The 21,403-nt window shown below is 50.8% G+C and overlaps 1 protein-coding gene across 1 annotated transcript in view; it reads right to left on the bottom strand.

The window, feature by feature from the left end:
* The window catches only part of DEPTOR (DEP domain containing MTOR interacting protein), a 158,916-nt gene that overhangs the window by 111,459 nt on the left and 26,054 nt on the right, over nucleotides 1-21,403 (bottom strand). The window contains exons 2-3 of the mRNA XM_055546781.1: nucleotides 2,596-2,774; nucleotides 1,390-1,513 (exon numbers count right to left, since the gene is read on the bottom strand). Coding sequence (XP_055402756.1) covers nucleotides 1,390-1,513; nucleotides 2,596-2,774 — 303 coding nt within the window. The remainder of the gene's footprint in view (nucleotides 1-1,389; nucleotides 1,514-2,595; nucleotides 2,775-21,403) is intronic.

Below are 21,403 nucleotides of genomic sequence, written 5' to 3'. Positions count from 1 at the left end.
CTGAACCTGGCCACAGCAGGAAGAGCCCAGAATCCTAACCACGAGGCCACCAGGGAACTCCCGACATGGATGCTTTTGACAACATCAAATCTTAACAGTTTCAATGGACCAGCAGGGTAGCCTAAATGCTAAACACCCACTAGAATTTTCCAAAAAGAACTAAGAAAGCAAAAGAAAGCAGCAATGACACATACACACACACTCCAGTATGCAAACGGAGGTGCTGACGGAGCCTCCCATTCAGTCACACAGGTCAGGAGGCGAGGGTTTCCTACACCTGGGGACAGAGACCAGGCGGCCAGGGAACCAGGAGAAATAGCGCCGACGGGGCAGGAAGCGTCTGCACAGCCCAGTGGCCGAAGGAGAGGGGGACAGACCGCGACAGGGGCACAGGGGAGAGACGGGATCCAGGGCGGCCGCGACGTCCGGTTAGCGTCTGAGACAGCTGTCCTCCACGGGACCTGACCACACACGAGAGGCACCGAGCCAAGTCCTTAAGGACTTGACACAAACGATTCTTCGAGTCCCCACAGCAGCGCTGAACAGTGACATCACCCACTTCCGTGTTGGAAAGGAGGACGCTGAGGCTCAGAAGGCTAAGGTCCCACAGTTAGAACTCAAACCTGGCCTGGCTCCTAACCATCATGGTACTTAACCGGACCACCCAGGTGCCTCGGCCCCACGCACCCACCCAGTTACAGAGGAGGCTCTTTCATGTCATGAATGCGTGTTGGGAAAGGCAGTCAGAGTCAAGGAAAGGGTGCCACTGCCCCTTCATTCCTTTCTCTAAGGGTTGCTCTGGAAAAAAAAACAAGGAAGGTAGGCTGGGAATGGAACCACAGAAACAGCAGCTCAGCTCAGAGACAAAGCCCTGGGAGGGTCAAGATCCATCAACCAAATACTCTGGGGCCACAGCACAGTCCTCTCCTCCAAAGAGCTGCAAGGCCCTTCCTCTTTGCCCACTCTGTGTTCTGAAGTTCTCTCACTACTCATCTCTTGACCTGAACTTGGACATCCCCTGTACTTGACAATGCTTCTCTAGCCATTTACAAGTCTGTGCTTCTGAGTCACATGCTAACCCTTGAGAGAGAGCAGGCAACCACATCGCTGGATGGCAAACACCAAGGCCCAATCTTCTGCTTTCACTTTTGGATTTTGTTAAATCGACCTAAATATAGAAGATGCTATTGAAATAAATTCCTTATTAAGAATCTTATGAAATCGACTCAATTTCGGCAAACAGAAAAGCAAGTGAGGGACAGAGTTTTCTCATATTAAAAGGAAGAGTTATGCAACCACCCCACATGGGAGAGCCGGGCTGAAGTCAAAATGATAAAAGACGGAAAGAGCCCTACAAGGTTCAAGTGGAGGAGTCCACGTGCAACCTACTTCTCATACAGCCTCTGTCCCCTCATGAAGGCCTTCACTTCGTTGTCCAGGGGGAAGGTGCCGTCATCCTTTCTAAAGCGGTAGAAGAGTTTGACGTCCTTGAATTCCTTATGCTCATCACAAACTGAAAGACAATATAACAGAGAGGCAAATAAGGAAAAAAAACAACCTTTTATAACGCACTCAGATGAAGGGAGATGCTAATTAAGACTTGTTTTATTACCTAACTTCTCAAGCATACCACTTGACAATTTAATACATGTATTTAGCCCAGTCCCTGATACAGAAAAGCGCTCAGCTTTATGAGCTATCATCATCATCATTTGTTAAGAGAGTCACAAAACTCAACTCATCCTTCTTTCCACAAACTCTTCTTGAGCACGATAGCAGGGTAGGCATCAGCCTGCAAGAATGTGAAATCGAGCGAGATAGAGACAGGTCGATATGTAATTGAAACATGAGGCGATGCGGCTATGAAAGAGCTGAGGAGACGTCAAAGGCACACCTAGATGTGGGGTGCTCCACGGTGGGGAGGGACACCTCTCTGCAGAGTCTGCCTGCAAGTGGAGACCTGAAGGAGAGCAGAAAATGAGCGAACGGAGATGGTGGGCATTTCAGCCCAAGAGAGCAGCAGCGCGTGAAAGGTCTTGGCCAGGGTTAGACGTTTCAGAGGGATACGGTCAGGAACACACTGAAACACAGAGTAACAGCAAAGCTTGGACACAGCCTAAATGTCTGTCAGTAGAGTGGGTGAAGGTATGATGGCCAAACGGTACTCGGTACCCACTGCAGTGACAAGGCGCAAACGAGATACACCACCAGCGTGAGTGAAGCCCACACACAGGACGCGGACCACACTGCAAAGGCAGAGTCTATCGTGATGTAAAACAACATGTTACATTGCTAAGAGATGCATACACAGAGATGGAAAAGTATAAAGAAGTCCACAGAAATAAACCCGGATGCCTCTTGGAAGAAGGAAGGGAATGTAGCTGGGCAGAGGTGCCCAAGAGGCAAAGTGAGATGCTCTATTTCTTAAATGGGCGGGCTCGTACCTGAAACAGAAGATTCGGGGCTTCCCTGGAGGTCCTGCAGTTAAGAGGCTGCACTCCCGGGCAGGGACACAGGTTCAATCCCTGCTTGGGGAACCGAGATCCCACCCCCTACAGCGTGTGGCCAAAACACCCCTGTGGCCACCTGACTCACCGTGGTGGATGAGGCCCCGGTCCGCTAGCTTCTGCATGAGCTTAATCGCCGTCTCTCTGTCAGACGCCTCCTTGTGTTCCATCAGCCAGTCAATCAGTTCTTTCGCGACGAAACAGTTTGGGTAGGTTTTAAGATGATGTCGCCTATCTTTAATCACCTTTTCTTCATGCAGCCTGAGCCTGGAAAGAAAAGTTGGCAATCATTTTAGGAATTCCGATGACAACACGCATCACTGACTCAGTCCCCGAGAGCAGTAACGAAATTCAAGCCTGGGACGCGTCAGAGCGCCATCCAAATACCGTTATGTCAGCGGGCCATTTCCCTCCGGTCAGAGCAGGGGCTGCACAAAGTGACCCCATCTGCAGATCCAGAGTGACACACGGAGGGGAGGCAGACCCAAGCTCTGACCACACAGAGCTCCGCGTCAGTCCGGAGAGCATTCTCACCCTACCCCTCCCTCACTTGGTCTCCACTGGGGGAGGAGGGGGGAGCTTACGGTTGCAACCAACCAAGAAACTTCTAGAAACCTTCAGAAAGCAAGTACTTCCTCTTCACAGACTGCTATGAATCCATGCCCTCTGGATTCACTCCATCACACAGCAAACACAAATGAGCGTTGACCCAACCTGCCCATCAGGTACTTCCGAGCAGTAGTGACCAAAGTCGGAAAATGCACGATGATGCCTGCCCTTGCTGGTCTCGCATTCCTGGGGGCAACAACTAAGCTCCTTGTGAGGCTCTTTACACAGACCAGGGCTTCCCGGCTGGGGCAAGTGATGCAAATGCAGGAGCCGCAGGAGGCCCGGGTTCGAGCCCTGCGTCAGAAGACCCCCCTGGAGAAGGACATGGCAACCCACTCCAGTGTTCTTGCCTGGAGAGTCCCATGGACAGAGGAGCCTGGCGGCATGTGACTCCCATGCGTCTTACTTCATTATCTCAGTAGTGCAGAGAAGTGGGGTTGACTGAGTAACCACACAGAAACCGGGTGGACGTCTCTTTCTTCCTCTGTCAGATGGAGGCAACTGCACCTACCCTATCCTCGGTGATGCTGAGATTTGGGGCCACAATGTCTGCTAAGCACCAGCGACTCAGTACAGCACCCAACACAGAACAGGTCCCCCCCTCCCATTCCCGAAGGAAGGAACTAGGTCCTGCTCCTGCCTTTGTTTTTAATGTGTATGCTCACTTGCTTCAGTCAAGTCCACTCTTTGCAACCTTATGGAGCCCACCAGGCTCCTGTGTCCATGAGGATTCTCCAGGCAAGAATACTGGAGTGGGTAGCCATGCCTTCCTCCAGAGGATCTTCCCAACCCAGGAACTGAACCCAGGTCTCCTGTGTCTCCTGCACTGCAGGCAGATTCTTTACCCACTGAGCCTGCTGGAGCGCACTAAAGGGAATTTACTGGGTTTTGATATTGCGGGGGCTGTGACTCTGAGTTGGCCGCATTCCGGGCTGGAGCTACAGCCCAAGACGCTCTCCCTTGCTACAGCAATGTCATAGGCTGAGCTCAGCTCCCCCAAAACTCATGCACTGAGGCTGTAATCCCGGTACTTCAGAATGTGAATGCATTTGGAGGCAGGGTCTTTTAAAAGGTAATTACAAGCAAATGAGGTCACTAGGGCAGGCCCTGGACTAACAGGAGTAGTTTCCCTTTAAGAAGTGGGGATCAGGACACAGACAGGCTGAGAGGGAGGGCCAGTGAGGACGCAGAGGGAGGGCGGCAGTCTACAGACCAAGGAGAGGGGCCTCAGGAGGACCAGCCCCACCAGCACCGTGATCTCAGATCGGAGGGCCAGTGAGGACGCAGGAGAGGGCGGCTGTCTACAGACCGAGGAGAGAGGCCTGAGGAGGACGAGCCCCACCAGCACTGTGATCAGATGAGGACCAGTGAGGACGCAGAGAGAGGGTGGCCGTCTACAGACCGAGGAGAGAGGCCACAGGAGGACCAGCCCCACCAGCACTGTGATCTCAGGTCGTTAGCTCTGAGAGCTATAAGACAGTGAATTGCTGATGTTTAAGCCACCCAGTCGGTGATTCTGGGCTGTGGCAGCTTGAGTGAAGACCGTTACCCACTGCTGAAGATGGAGGCTCCTGAGCAGTCTGGGGATGAAGGGCTCAGCTGGGGTGTCAGCAGTGGGGCAGGGAGAGAAGAGAGATGAAAGTCCTAACAGGTACAAAGTGCACGGACAGAAAAGAACCATTTATTCTATTTAGTATTTATCTATCTATCTGGCTGCATCGGGATTTAGCTGCAGAACGCACCATCTTCACCATGGCACGCAGGCTGAGCTGCTCAGCGCCTCATGGGAGCTTAACCCCCCGACCAGGGATCAAACCCACGTCCCCTGCACTGCAGGGCAGACTCAACCAGCGGACCACCAGCAAGGTCCCGAAAAGAACCCTTTTAGTGGAGTTCCTACTAAGTGCTCAGCACTGTACTAAGCATTTTCACATGAGTGACTTAACTGCTGTGGCCTGAATGCTTTCATTCTCCACAAATTCACATGTTGAAATACTAAACCCCAAAATGTTAATTATGAGGACAGTCAGGAATATAGCACTTGGCTCTCATCCTGATGGCCAGTAATTCCAGACGACCAAATTTGTGAGCATCAGCATGCTTGCTGGTAAAACCAGGATAACGGCAGCCACACTGATTATCTCCTCACACGATCACAAAGCTGGTTAATAAGGATAAAGACAGCATTCGAGCCCTTACTAAAAGCCATGCAGCTCTGACTGCTTTACTGGCATTAATCCTCACGACAGCTCCCCGAGGCTGCTCATGTTAAAACCACAAATCTAAGTATTAATAAGACGTAAACAAGCCTTAATTAAAAAAAAAAAAAAGCACGTTCACATTGGTGTGCTGAAGTCGTCACGTGAATCGTTGTAATTAATTCCGAGACAATGACACTGAGTGCTTTGTTTAACATGCTCCAAGTGGCAGAACGCAAAGCAGCAATGCTTAGACGAGATGTCTGTCAGGAATCTAAGAATAATGAGAACCCATTTATTCAGAAACTGAAATGTGGAATAAGCTGCTATATAATTTGGTGGAGGAGGAAGGAATATGTTATGAGCCAAGAGACAACTTTCAGCTCCTGTAAACTTTCCAACTTAAAAAGTATTAGGTCATATTTATCTTTAAATACTACAGAACAGAGCCTTTCGGTTACAATGCCTTCGGCACTGAGCTTGGTGCTAATTCTGGAGCAGGCCTGCCTCCCTCTGAACCTCACACTGTGCAGTACAAAGCAGCTCTGGTCATCACCCTCACAGCCCACCAGGACCTGGTGTATTTCCACGTCTAAGAAACCAAGCAGAAATATCAAGGGGAAAGAACTTCGGATCTCGGCAGCAGCCTAGAACTCCATCTTTTCAGACATGTTATCGGGGTTCAAAATGTTCAATAACTGTTACCGTCTGTTTGTCTTTGATAGAAACACAGAATTCTAAACATGAGCATGAAAAATTCCAGAAAAAACAGCCCAATAAAGAGATAAGAATTTTCATACTGTAAATAACCAGGTGTTGTGCCTGGCACCATGAGTACTTCATAAATATTTGGTGAACAAATAAGGATACAGGGACACGAACAGAAATGACACCCTTTTCTAAAACATAGGGAAGCTTCTCACTAAAAAATGTGGGGGTTCTCACCCCACGACTTTGTGAACATCTAATATTATGGAATTTATCTTTAAAAAAAAGCAACTTACATGGTTTCACTTCTGGGGCAATCCACTTCCAAAGTTTTAATGCCTGTTGTGCCGGTGTATATGTGGTTTTCTGGTTATTCTCTGTGGCTTGTGGGAGCTTAGGTCCCTGACTAGGGACTCGGCAGTGAAAGCCTGGAGTTTAACCACTGGACGGCCAGGGGATTCCCCTGTGTGTGTGTGTGTGCGGTTTGTTTTTTTTTTGAAAAAGCATTTCCATTTCTTTGAACGCAGTTTACTGCTTACAAATTTCCACAACGTTTAATACACGAATATGCATGATCCCCAAGAAGTAGGTAGAGGAGGCAATATTTCAAAGTGGGAATATTTTTCTTGTGGGAAAAGAGAAATTCTGCACACTAGAGCCTCTCTGGGATGGCATTCTCCAGGAAGACTCGGTGAGATGCTGAGCCGCCCTTGCAAACACGCCAGTCACCCTGGGTGCCAGGCCCACAGCCTCCAGCACCCCGGCCACCCCGGGCAGCCTGCAGACCCCCGAGCTGGCCTTCCCCACCCGGGGCAGAGCCCGGCTGAGAGTCCCTGACTTAGGGGGTCCCCGCGCCCACCGGCTGCTCAGCGAGGGGACCAGGGCCACAGGATGGCTCCCCACTCAAGGGACAGCCGTCGGCCAAGCCCTGCAGGACGGCTCCGTCCAACACGGGAACAGGGGCGACGCTTTCGAGCCCTATCTGTGCTAGGGGCCTTCCTTCGAGGCGGAGCCCACCCGGGAACCAGTGCGGAAAACCGAGCAGTGAGGAGGTCCCGGTTCGGCCCGGACGCCCCTGGTCTCCCGGCGGCTCCCGGCGCAGAGCCCCCGCATCCCAGGACCATCCACCGGGTCGACCAAAACGTTCGTTTGGATTCCTCCATAGGATGCTACGGAAAAACCCAAGTGAACTTTTCTGGCCAAGCCAACAATGAAGTGTTTAGAACACAGGTTAAACATCCTCGGGATCGTAAGACCCTGAGGAACCGGGCAACCAGGGAAGGCGGGGCGCAGGCCAGCTCCGGGAGGGTGGGGGAGAGGCGGCCAGAGGCCCCGACCCGGCCCCGCGGTTCCTTCGGGCCTTTCGGTTCTTCCTCCAAGCTGCACGCGCTCTGATAGTAACCGGAACAGGGTCAGCCCCTTCTGGCGGCTGCAGGAGTCTCGGCTCCGGTTCCACGAGGCCTGCACCCGCCCGGCCCAGGAGGCCTGCGGTGAGCGCGGCCCTCCCAAGCCCCGCGCACCGGTGTGCCCGTCCCACCGTCTGGACATCCTGGCCTCTATCTACCCTCAAGACAGACATCCCTCGGCTTAAAACACCCCCTCCTCCTGCCTGTAATAGCTAAAAAAATTCTACTTGCTCTTCGGCTTAAAAGCACCTCCCCTGGGAACATTTCCCCGGCCACCCCAAACCAGAAAACGAGCTTCCCTCTTCTGCTTGCCCACTAGTAAAGCACTCATCCCACTGTGTTACAGTCAGAGGGAGTGAGGGATGCTAGGGGAGAGCTGCTGATTTGTTTTGTTAATTCCAGTGCCTAGTACACAGCAGGGAACAGAGCCTCACTGATGGGAAAAAGAAGCTGATGCATCCCACACCCTGGGCCTTGAGATACATGGGGCAGAAGCGTCTTCTGAAGAAGAGTCCAAATCAATCCACATTGAACTCCTGGGAAGAAGAATCTCTGTTTTAACTGCATTTTCTATGCCACCAGCTGGAGAATTTAAATACAAAAGCCACCTTCCCATCATTCATTTCAGACAGCTGGTTCACAGGCCTTAGAATCAAGGTGATTCTGTAATATTCTATTCGCGGCCAGCGAACCAGCTGCTGAAAGTGCCACCTGACAATTTCCTCTTCTAGCTCCAGGAGAACAAATGCTACGGAGCACAGGGTGCTAATAATCCCTACGAAATTACCGTCCATCAGATAAGAAAGGCAGAAATTGTTTTTCAAAAAAGCAGCTCGTGGAAAACTGCAGCGGGTTGCAGGACTCAGAGAACAAAGAGCGCTGGAAACCACATGCTCTCATTTAGAAACAGCGTCATAAATCTCAGCCCAAGTAAACAGTCTAATTAAAACACACAGCCAGCAGAACGGTGCGGCTGACGGCGCGAGCCTGGGGATCCGGGCAACAGCACTCACACCCATGTGCTTTCAAGCCCAGCTATTGTCCCTTCCAGATGTCCAGGGACGGCCAGTGTCTGTCCTTGGGGACCAGCGAATTCAGAGGAAATCACACTTACTCACCCGCCCTTGAAAGGTCCCAAGTCTAAAAGGATAAGAAAATAAGACAGGAACCAATGGAAGCTAACACACTGCATTGTCTTTTCATGTTTGGATTTATTTTATAAATAAAAATTCAAATGATCAAACAAATCCATGCCCTTGGTCGATTAAAAAAGTTCAAAAGTGCATAACCTCAAGCTGGGTGACTGGTGATGAACTGATACTTGCTGAAGCAGGAGACGTGTGTGGGCGTGCACTACACTATTGTTTTCACTTCGGGAGGGTTTTGAAATTCCTTGACCCTCTTTTCTTTTAAGATAAATATTTTTTGATGTGGGCCATTTTTAAACCCTTCACTGAATTTGTTACACTAGTGAGTGCCTGTTTTATGACTTGGCTTTTATTGATTTTGGTCACGAGGCTTGTGTGATCATAGCGACCAGACCAGGCACAGAACCCGCACCCCCTGCATGGAGAGGTGAGGTCAACCACTGGACCACCAGCAAAGTCCCAACCCCCACTTTCCAAAGGGACGCAGTATGAACAGTTGTTTACGTGTTCTTGCAAAAAATCCATGACGTCCACACGCACAGCTGTATACATGCACTCTTACAGGAAACAGGGTCATAATAGACATTTCATGTAGTTTTGCTTCAAGAAGATGCTTGAATCCTCTCAGCCTGACGAGAACGAGGGAACAATACAGATGGTAATAGAAAGAATAGAGAACTGGTTAGTGTAATGGACTTCACAGTACCGAACTGCACATTTTTAAACGGTTAACACGGTAAATTGTATGTTGGGTATATTTTACTGCAATAGAAGAAGACTCTATACTTAAAAAAACAAGAACCGGTTAATGTAAAGAGAGTATGTGTGACCTGGGGAGCCAGAAGGCATTGGTATGCACGCGCACACACACACACAATGCAGAAAGCTGCAGGGGCCATCTTCTCTGGTGGTAATGTCAATCGTTCCATCAGCAAGACCCCTTTTCAGGAGTCTATGAATCAGGAACAAAGTCTGAGTCACAGGTCTACACAGAGCCCTTTCACGGCCCATGTCAAGTCAGTCCAAGCAAAGTCCCACGTATGCTGTGTGTCTCATCACCTCAGCAAACTGAGATGGTAAACACACCCGGGCAGGAAGCGTGCCTGATTCCGAGTCCCATGTATCAGGGGTTGTACTTGAAATCATGATGAAGAGTGTTAGCAGAAATAATAACACTAATGCTTCATATCCCTTGTGGATCCGGCAGGCATTGTCATACTCAGGTGACAGATAAGGAAGCAAGCTCCCAAGGCACAGTGACGTGCTCAAAGTGAAAGTCGTGTCCGGCTCTTTGCGACCTCATGGACTATACAGTCCATGGAATTCTCTGGGCCAGAATACTGGAGTGGGTAGGCTTTTCCTCCTCCAGGGGATCTTCCCAACCCAGGGATCAGCGGATTCTTTCCCAACTGAGCCACCAGGGAAGCCCAAGAATACTGGAGTGGGTAGCCTTTCCCTTCTCCAGGGGATCTTCCCGACTCAGGAATCGAACTGTGGTCTCCTGCCTTGCAGGCAGATTCTTTACCAACTGAGCTATCAGGGAAGCCCTACTGTGCTCAAGCTAGATTTTTAATAAAGAGCAGGAGGACTTCCCTAGCGATTCAGTAGTTAAGAATCCTCCTGTCAACGCAGGGAACACGGGTTCAGTCCCTGGTCTAGGAAGCTCCCACACGCTGCAGGGTAACCGAGCCTGTGCGCCTAGAGCCGGTGCTCGGTGATGAGAATCTGTGCAGCGAGCGGGCGGCCCCGCTCAGCGCAGCTAGAGGACAGCTGAGCTCGGCAAGTAGACCAAGTGTGGCCGATAAATAAATAAAATGCTAAAAAAAAAATCAGACAGCAAAGCAACGGCGATGGTTTAAAAATAGAGAGTGGGATTAGGATTTGAACCCAGATCTAATTTCTACGTTTACAGAGCATTCCATGCCATCAAACTTTAAACAGAAGCACCTGTCTTCTGCCTATTTTATGCTCATACAGGCTAAGAAAGAGAAAACATTGCAGTCATGCTAGAACACCACGGGAAGGCGAAAATGCATGCGATTCATACAGCACACAGATACGACCCTGTAAATACAGACGGGGATCACAGACGGGCTACAAGCAGTCAGCACGTTGTCTTCACGACTGCCTCGAGCCAGCGTTGTATAATTAACATGGTATGCCCAACATGGTATGCCCCAAGGGCCGGAAGCAGACACGGTGACCTGTGCTACCCAGAGAGTCAGCATCAGCTCATTCGGGACACAGAACAGAAACCTGCTGTTGTTTCTGGCTGTGCCAAGCACACAGCATGCGGGATCTTAGTTCCCAGACCAGGGATCAAACCCATGTCCCCTGCCCCCTGCAGTGGAAGCCCAGAGTCTTAACCCGAGGCTTGTCAGGGAATCCCCCTAACACACACTTTGGTTTTTTAATTCTTTTTTGAAATATAGCTGAATTACAATGTTGTGTTAGTTACAGCAAAATGACTCAGTTGTATACAGAATGGTTAACAACGAGGTCCCATTAGCAAACACTCCTACTGATGCGTGCGTAAGCGCTCACACGGTCAGGGCAGGAAGGTCCCTGTCAGCCTCCCCTATCTCCTTAGAGCTGAGATTTCTTGCTGAATTCTTCCTCCGCGTGAGCATTTTCCTAGGAGGTCTCCAGTTCCGAGGAGTAAGAAGCAATATCAGCCTCTCAAGTTCTGATTTTTTTCCTCTGATGAGTCCCAAGAAAGGTACTCTTCTAGCTTTCAAAGTGCCTTTCCAAGAAGCTCCAAGACTTCCCAAACATATCATTATTTGTTTACACACCATACCCAGCAGAATCAGGCCTCAAGGTGCCATTTTACAGGTGAAGAAACAAGCCCAGAACGGTTCAAGAAACTCAGCGAGGACACAGAGGGACTCCCAGGACCGGCGCTGGGCCCCGAGTCCGCTGGTCCTGCTCTGGGGCGGCTCTGACCCCGGCCGCCTGGCCCCATGGCGCTCCTCTGTAACGAGAGGGGACCACATCCTGGCACCTTCCTCCCGAAACACAGAGCTCTGCTCATTACTCAGAACAGCAGTTTGCAAACCAGGGCAAACATCATGTCCCTTGTTCCTTCATCCTTGTTCCCCAAGACTTGGCACAGGCCCAATAAACGGTGCTGTTCAGGTGGCAGCGAGTGGGATTCCCCTGGTGGGCCCACAGTTAAGGCTCCACATCTCTACCGCAGGGAGCATGGGTTCGGTCCCTGGTCGGAGAACAAAGACCTTGCATGCAGCGTGGTATGGCCAAAGAAGAGAAAAAAGAGAGAAAGAAAATATACCTTTCAGGCAGGAATAGGGACTCAATTGCATTAGTTCCCAAATTCCACTCCTGCCTTCCTGATTCACTGTTCATCATCACTCACAGCAGAGCTGTGGAACTGGACCGACTAGGGCTCAAATCCAAGTCACAGTCATTACCTGCTGTGTAACGATGGGCAAAGCATTGAACTTCTCAGTGCCTCAACTTTCTCATCTATAAAATGGAAATAGATGTATGTCTCATACTGTGAGAATGAGATGAGAGATTATATGTTAAGTGCTGAGCACACACTAAGGTCTCAATAAATGTCAACTCTTACTGCTGTTTTTATTATCATGTAATATATTTTGTCAGATTGTGCCAGAAGCCCCATCAAAACACCGCTCAATATGCACTTCAGATGGTTTTTAGAACAAACGCAATCCTCAGGTGACGACCACTATTTTCTAGTATGGATGCAGGACTTTGAATTGAAGTTGCTTCCTGTCTCTGGGACTGAATCTCAGGATGATCAGGCTGGGTTAGCAACTGCTGGAGACGAGGCTGCTCTTTGTTACGCACCTTCTTCTTGGGTAAAAGTTTAGTCACTCAGTCCTGTCCGACTCTTTGTGACCCCATGGACTGTAGCCCGCCAGGCTCCCCTGTCCATGGGATTCTCCATGCAAGAACACTGGAGTGGGTTAGCCATTTCTCCAGGGGATCTTCCCAACCCAGAGATTGAACCCAGGTCTCCCACACTGCAGGCGGATTCTTTACTGTCTGAGCCCCCAGGGAAGAGGAGAGAGAACCAAAGGTGAGAAAGTGTTCAGTCACTCCCTGAACACACATCACAGCCTTGCTTTCTATGGGGTTTGTGAGAATTCATGCCACCTCTTCTAAGGTCTCAACCAAACTGATAACTAAAATCACTGATTTTAACTGGCAAGAAACTCCCAGCCATCTAGCTCAAGCCGTCCCCAGTATTGCTGTTTCACAGACGGGAAGACAGACAGAGAAATGAGGTGACCTCCTGTGTTTTCCCTGCTGCAGGTTCAGCCTTGGAGTCCTGCCTCTCCAGCCTTGGAGACCAGGCCACCTGCTGACCTCCACAGCAGGGCCGCCGCGAACCGGCTGCCGCTAATCCAGTGCCCTGTCAAGGTGTGCTTTTTTTTTAACCTAATTTCCTACTCATTTTTTAAACTAAGTTTATTTATTCACTTCTGGCTGTGCTGGGTGCTCACTGTGGTTCGGGGTTTCTCTAGTTGGGGTGAGCAGGGCTGCTCTCCAGCTGCGGGTGCAGGCTTCTCACTTGCCAGCTTCACTGGTTGTGGAGCCCACTCTAGGGCTTGGGGCATGTGGGCTCCGGGCAAGTGGGCTCGGGGGCTCAGGGGTCGGGGCAGGTGGGCTCGGGGGCTCTGGGCTCAGGGGTTGGGGTGCGTGGGCTCGGGGGCTCAGGGGTCGGGGCACGTGGGCTCGGGGGCTCAGGGGTCGGGGCGCTTGGGCTCGGGGGCTTCAGGGGTCAGCGTGTGTGGGCTTGGGGGCTCGAGGGTCGGGGCACGTGGGCTTGGGCGCAGGGGTCGGGACGGGGAGTTCAGGGGTCAGGGCTCAGGTGTTGGGGTGTGTGGGCTCGGGGGCTCAGGGGTCGGTGCGTGTGAGCTCAGGGGCTCTCGGGTCGGGGCACTTGGGTGCCCGGGGTCTAGCATGCAGGCTCAGGGGTTGGGGCACGTGGGCTGCCTTGCTCTCAGACACGCGGGATCCTCCCAGACCAGGGATCAAACCCTTGCCTCCTGCGTGGACAGGCAGACTCTCCACTCGGCCACAGAAGTGACAAGGAGCATTTCTGTCACCGATGGCCTGGACCCTGTCTGCGAGAGCCTGCGAGTCATCTCTGCCAACACCCAGACCACTGCATCCCTTCAGAATATTCAATCTTGGAAACCGAAAACATCTTCCCTGAGGAAAAGCAATGCGCATGAAAATTAAGTACAAAAGATTATGAGATAGTAACTAAAGCATTGTTCAGTATACGGTTCCTGGGTTTCCCAGGCGGCACAGTGGGAAAGAATCCACCTGCTAATGCAGGAGACACAGAGACGCGGGTTCAATCCGTGTCAGGAAGATCCCTGGAGGAGGATACGGAAACCCGCTCCAGTATTCTCGCCAGGACATCCCATGGATCGAGGAGCCTGGCGGGCTACTGTCCACGGGGTTGCAGAGTCAGACATGACTGAGCACGCGCACGCGCGCATGCGCGCACCCACAAAACCCCGCCCCCACTGAAATATAAACAATACAGGCCGGGTGACGTGCAGACTGAGGCAGATTCAAGTGAGAGCAGGTGAGCGCAGGGAGGGGCAGGGACACCCTCCGTGAAGGTCACCTGGAGGCCTTGGGGGGCCACAGGAGGCCCGGCCGCACCTGCGAGCTTCTGAGGCAGCAGGTCCAAGGGTCAACGCAGGTGGCAGCATCCCTAAGGAAGGCCCGCTGACGCTGATGCGGCTTTAGCGGGCACCTCTGTGAACCACTGGGTTAGAGGGGAACAGAACCAACACGGGGCTGGGGCATGAAAGGAAGGAAAGGGTGATGGGAGGCGGGGAGGGCTGTGGCCGTCAGCTGAGCCCAGACTTGGGGGGCGGGGATGGGGTGGGGTCAGAGGGGGACATACTTTCCGCGGGCGTTTCCAGGCCCTGGGGTGCCTTCGCTGGGGAGTCAGGAAGTGATCCTGTGGGCTCGCACCTCCTCAACACCTTAATGGAGACTTCACTCGGGCGGTCTCACCACCCGACCTGCAGGGCCCCCCTTCCTTTAAACGTCTCCCCACCCGTTCGCAGATGCCTGCTCCTGTTTGAGGAGGAGCAGGGTCTTCCACCCAATAAGAAGGTGTACAAAGTTTCTTTCTTTTTAAAGACAGGTCTCTGGCTGAGAAACAGGCAACAAGCTCCCTCACGTTACATGTAACCAGTTGAGCAGCAAATATAAATGATAGCTGTGAGCCTGCCCCCATGTCGATGGGGAGGAAGTTTAGAAAGGAAGGTGCGCGACACTTTTCTTTGGCCTCACTGCACCGCTCCTGGGATCGCAGATCTCCCACCAGAGATCAGACCCAGGTCCACGGCAGAGAAAGGGCGAAGTCCTAACCACTGCACCGCCAGGAATCCCTGCAGACTCGTGACTTTGAGGAAACAGGAGGAAAGGGCTGGTCCGGCTAGGGAAACGGCCGCTCAGAGCAGAAGCAGGGCTCAGACGCCAGAGGCTCCTTTGTCCTGGGGTGGATCAGCGGCTGCCAGCTGGGAGGTGTGAGACCACCAGAACCCTAGTGTGTGGGGTTCCCGTCCAGGTAGCGTGACCTAGACAGAGGGGGACCACAGAGGATGAGATGGCTGGATGGCATCACCGACGCGATGGGCATGAGTTTGAGTGGGCTCCAGGAGTTGGTGATGGACAGGGAGACCTGGCCTGCTGCAGTCCATGGAGTCACAATGAGTTGGACTCAACTGAGCTACTGAACTGAACACGACCCAGAGGAAAGCTCTAACCAACTTAGGACCTCCATTTGCTAATCCAGAAAAGGAGGAAGCTGACCAGCTTTATCTCTAAACTTCCTTTCGTCTCTTCTCTGTTTTTTTTTAATGGACATTCTGAAGAGCCTCCAGGGTAAATCCCCACTCACCAGATCAAAATAGAACAGGCCTTTTGGGGCACATTTTGTACTGAAAAGATCTGCCACAAACCACAAGGCTGAAGAGCAGAAAATAGCAAATTTCATTTCCTTCAGGCTTCCAAGTGAGGATGAACATATCAGAGCGAATCCTGTGCTAAGCAGGCTGTCCAAACCCCATCTAGGGTTACCAGCATCTATTTTCAGCTCCCAAGACAGATGCGGAAGCTGCCCAACTGCTACAGGCTTTGTGTGTCGGGGTCTACAACAGGGAACAGATAAAACAGAGTACTACTTAGAAATACTCCAAGAGCCCTCCAAAATGTTGTCAGGGACATCTGTGGTTATGGTGGAGGCAGCTTTCAGCTGAGGGGCTTGTGAAAGACTCAACCAATGTACATTTATGGAGCTCCAACTGCATACCAGGCATAGCTTGAACAACGGCTTAGCATGGACTAGTTTCCGTGCCTGAAACAGACGTTGCTTCTTCAAATGAAAATGCTGTGTCCTGTGTGTGCAGGACACACACAGCCCAGTCGCAGTCTCCATAATCCTCCCAATCCAGTTAAAACTGAATCTGACAGGCTTTTCCTTTTCATCTATTTCCTGTTTCAGCAAATGCATCGCCTTCCTTTCTGCCTCTCTCTAGATGTATGCTCTTCCTTTTTCAGGATCTGTTAAAGCCTAACTCAACTCAATCTCTTTCTGTAATGTCTTCTCACAACCACTGGACATGGCCTGCTCCCCTCGACGCCTCTATGACATTTTCTACGATGCTCAGGTCTGCCCTTTTACTGTTTCGTATTACTTACAGCACAAATGGAATGAGGAAAAAACTACCTCCTCCCTTCACATTTCCCAAAGCGTCTAGGACAAGGCTAACGGTAAATGATGCTCAGAATACAAGCCTGGGTTTCATCTTTGCTTTTAGCTGGACAGAGAGAAATCTGACCATGGAACAGAGTGTAGATTTGAGTCTCCAGTCCTGGGTCCTTTACTGGCTGCAAACCATCCAGGTTGCCCTTACTGGGCAGTACTTCAGAGCGTTCCTCCCCTGCCTCTCCATGAACATGAAGGGGTACTTGGACCATCTGTGTGTGTTTGGTTCCCTGGAAAAGAAACGTGAAGCAGCTCCTCCCTCAGGAAGAGTCCATGCCATCCTTCACAGAACGTGCAAACAGCAGGGGTCTGGTTTTAGCTCCAGGTCTGTCTGTTGCCAGGATCCAGGCAGGTCTGGGCAGGAAGGGCTCAGGCCAGTGGCTGGGGCCCCCTGGGCATCCACGGATGGAGGAGCCAGACCACCAGACAGGAGGGGAGTCAGGAGAAGGGCACAGCATCTGCAGCCCCAAGGAGCCAAACCTGAAGGCCCCATGTTCACTCAAGTCCTGAGATGCCAAGGGCCAAGGCAGCTCTATCGTGGGGAAAAGGTGGCAAAGCACCGACATGAAGAAGGGAAAACAGCCATGAACAAGTCACACAGCCTTCCTTTTAAAACATTTATAATATAGAGAGAGAGAGAACACTGATAAGTCCACGTGCAGTGATACAAAAAGATACACACACACACTGGCTTCCCTGATGGCTCAGCTGGTAAAGAATCCACCTGCAATGCGGGAGACCCTGGTTTGATTCCTCGGTTGGGAAGATCCCCTGGAGAAGGGATAGGCTACCCACTCCAGTATTCCTGGGCTTCCCTGGTGGCTCAGCTGGGAAAGAATCCACCCTCAATGCGGGAGACCTGGGTTCCATCCCTGGGTGGGGAAATCCCCTGGAGAAGGGAAAGGCTACCCACTCCAGTATTCTAGCCTGGAGAATCCTATGGCCTGCATAGTCCATGGGGTCGCAAAGAGTCGAACATGACTGAGCGGCTTTCACTCTCACACACACAATCAGGAGACACTAAAAGGTCATGAGAAAGCTGCCGAGAAGCGCTCGGTGGGAGGGAGTCCACTGTTCCTTCCCAAGGGGCTCAGTGGTAGAGAACCTGCCTGCCAATGCAAGAGACGCAGGACTCGATCCCTGGGTCAGGGAGACCCCCTGGAGGAGGAGGTGGATTCCCACTCCAGTGTTCTTGCCTGGGATTGCCTGTCTTGACACAGTGACCCTTGCAGGTACTCGATACAGTGCAGGCTACTTGTGTACCACTCTGGTTGCTGAACACACTTGGTGTTCGTTGCCTTTGGTGCACACAACCTCAGGTACCTAGACCCACACTTAGCTGGGTTTCAGCTCACTCAGACTGAGGGTCAGAGAGAAGAGGGTGTAAGTGCAGCAAACCGTCCCCCACAGCCGAGAAGGGGCTACGCTGCCCGAGACAGGCTCCCGGCGCTGACGCGCGCACACGAGTGTCTGAGTCCACGGGTCTGAGCCCCAACGTGGTTCTCCATAATAATAAAGCCATATGCTGAGCACATCATGGCTTATCAGTGACTTCCATACTCTTCATCTTATTTGATTTTGCAAACGGCCATGGGAGGTGGCTAGGGGAGAGGTGATGAATCCCTATCTGTAGACGAGAAGAAAGTTTACTCTGGCGGCTGAAACTGGCCACTAATAGTTTCCAAGTGGCAAAGCTACGTGTCATATCTGGACCTTACGATATTTCACGTGCTGAGACACAACAGTAGTAGAGTACATCCAACCTCATGCGTTAGTAAGGATATTCCTGCATGACTAGCTGGTTATATCAGTGGTTGTATCCATAGTGTTATTGCTTACTTACGTTTTTCTTTTTTTTAATGATAAATTCAAGAGTAATTTATTAGAAATGCCAATAAATACGTAAGTCATGAACTAAAACAAAACTGAGAAAACAAAGCTAGACACATTACAAGAGAGATAAAACGTGAAAACAAGATGCCTCACACAACATTACAATGAGTGAGAAAAGCTGGTCTAAACATCCAGACTTTTAGGAAAACACAAATTATGAAACTTGTCATAAGGAAGAGGAGGAAGTTATAACAATCCTCTACTTTGGTCCTTTAATTTCTTACATATATATATAAAATTTAATCAAACTTTATTGGCATCCAAATTAGTTCTTTTTTAAAACTATTTTATACTGGAGTATAGCTGATTAACGATGCTGAGACAGTTTCAGGTGGACCAGGGCCTCAGCCATGCACACCCACGTATCCCTCCTCCCGCAAACCCCTCTCCCATCCCGGCTGCCACACAGCATTGAGCAGAGCGCCCTGTGCTGGGCAGCAGGTCCTTGTTGGTTCTCCACCCTAAACACAGCAGGGTCGATCCCTTCTCCCCACCCTCCCCCACACATATTTATGTTTTTCAAGGGCCCTCCATTATCTTTTAAGTACCCCCAATACTCGATCTTCTCTCCAACTCCTTGTTTTGCTGTGGTGGATGAGCAGGTATTTAAAGTCCATTGATGATTATACAAAGAATCTGAAAACTTACCAAACTCTATTTAGAGCCCCAAATGCTAACATGGTTCCAAACACCTGTGGCTACTTACGAACCACAGCACTGATTACACGAGGACAGTATCTTCTAAAGACAGCCAGAGGCCTCGAGATCTTGCCAGCTCCCGGCCACATTCTCCTGACGCCTGTCACTTGAACTGCACTGGCATTCCCACCCTAAAGTCACACAATTAATTAGGTGACCAGAGGCAAGGAAGCGAAGCTCAAAGTGGACTCTGAACATCATCAAGATTCCAGGTCTCTGAAAGGCCGTTCCTAGTTTAAACTCACTCTGCTGCTGCACCTGCGTCGAGCGTCTTTCCATCCCCTTACTGTGTGCGTGGGGCTAGGAAGTGAAGCCAATACAACAAACTCTCGTTCTAGGCACCAGCAAGCAAATGACACCTGCGCTCTGGGAATTAGTGAGGTTTATGTCCATTTATCGGAGAAGGCGATGGCACCCCACTCCAGTACTCTTGCCTGGAGAATCCCATGGACAGAGGAGCCTGGTAGGCTGTAGTCCATGGGGTCACGAAGAGTCGGACACGACTGAGCGACTTCACTTTCACTTTTCACTTTCGTGCATTGGAGAAGGAAATGGAAACCCACTCCAGTGTTCTTGCCTGGAGAATCCCAGGGACAGGGGAGCCTGGTGGGCTGCCGTCTCTGGGGTCGCACAGACTCGGACACGACTGAAGCGACTTAGCAGCGGCAGCAGCATGTTCATTTATTAATTTTGGCCAAGGAGAATGTGGGATCTTAGTCCCCCGAGTCAGGGATCACACCTGAGCCTCCCTGCATTGGAAGCACAGGGTCTTAGCCACTGGACCACCAGGGAAGTCCCAATTGTTGGCCTGTGTTTAAGCCTCGAGTCTGTTCCGAGGGGACTCATTTGCATCACAGTGTCTGTCCTGTGAGTGTCTGAGATGTTAAATTATTTGGTTTGGTCCTTGAGAAAACTTACAATGTCCTGCAAATCAGGCCCCATTCATCAGACTTGTACCTTTCCCACCGATTACATAATGATGGGATAAATACACAATTTGATTAGACTGCTCGTTGATTCAACAGCCACTCAGGTTTTCAGGTCCGTTGCTTTAAGGGAGGAGTTGCAGACAGAAAGTGGAACCAGCCCAGAATAAGAGGGGTTCAGACTAAACAATTAAATATGCATTTTGTTTTATTTATTTATTTATTTTGGCTGTGCTGGGGTTTCTTCAGGTTCACAAGCTTCTCTGGTTGTGCTGCGTGTACTTAGAAACAGCATCTGGGATCTGAATTCCCCTCCAGAGATGGAACCTGGGCTCCCTGCATTGGGAGCACACAGTCTTACCCATGACTCACCAGGGAAATCCCAAAATATGCATTTTAATAAAGGGATCTAATATAAACCAAACAGTAGGGGTTTGTGTTCATTTAATAATAGAAAAAGAATCGTCTGGAGGTAATTAATACAATAGTTGGTGAACATAAACTCCTGAACAATTGATTAAACAACACGTCTGAGTTCAGAGCAGCATGACACTTTACAGTCCTTCCTGGACTATCACAATTATGTCCAAAACTCTTCTCCACAACAAAGAATCTTGCTTCCTCTAGTCTTTCTCCCTCCAGTACTCTTGCCTGGAGAATCACGTGGACAGAGGAGCCTGGTGGGCTGCTGACTTAGCATGCATGCATGCATTGGAGAAGGAAATGGCAACCCACTGCAGTGTCCTTGCCTGGAGAATCCCAGGGACGGGGGAGCCTGGTGGGCTGCTGTCTATGGGGTTGCACAGAGTCAGACACAACTGAAGTGACTCAGCAGTAGTCTTTCTCCTATTTTTTTATTTGCTGCCATGACCATGCTATCTAGTTTCCTAAATCTTCTCTGAACATCTAATACAAAGAAAGGGTAAGCCTCTGCTGCTGCTGCTGCTGCTGCTGCTGCTGCTAAGCCACTTCAGTCGTGTCCGACTCTGTGGGACCCCACAGACGGAAGCCCACCAGGCTCCCCTGTCCCTGGGATTCTCCAGGCAAGAACACTGGAGTGGGGTGCCATTTCCTTCTCCAGTCATGAAAGTGAAAAGTGAAAGTGAAGTCGCTCAGTCGTGTCCGACTCTTCGCGACCCCATGGACTGCAGCCCACCAGGCTCCTCAGCCCATGGGATTCTCCAGGCAAGAGTACCGGAGTGGGTTGCCATTGCCTTCTCCGAAGCCCCTACCCAAACCAAACTCAACCAGTGAAACTTTCCACAGGGAATTGTGTTGTTGTCGTTTAGTCGCTAAGTCGCATCCAATTCTTTTGCAGCCCTGTGGAGTGAAGCCCATGAGGCTCCTCTGTCCATGAGATTTTCCAGGCAACAATACTAGAACGGGTTGCCTTTCCCTTTTCCAGGGGATCTTCCTGGCCCAGGGATCGAAGCCGAGCCTCTTGCATTGGCAGACAGATTCCTTGCCACTGAGCCACCTGGGAAGAAGCCCTGATGACTCGTGTAGCAAAGGCTAAAGTC

This window comes from Bubalus kerabau, chromosome 14 (genome assembly GCF_029407905.1).
Source record: "Bubalus kerabau isolate K-KA32 ecotype Philippines breed swamp buffalo chromosome 14, PCC_UOA_SB_1v2, whole genome shotgun sequence".
Classification (NCBI taxonomy): Eukaryota; Metazoa; Chordata; class Mammalia; order Artiodactyla; family Bovidae; genus Bubalus; species Bubalus kerabau.
Note: the sequence above shows the minus strand (reverse complement) of the source record. Positions and strands in the feature narration are given on the sequence as shown.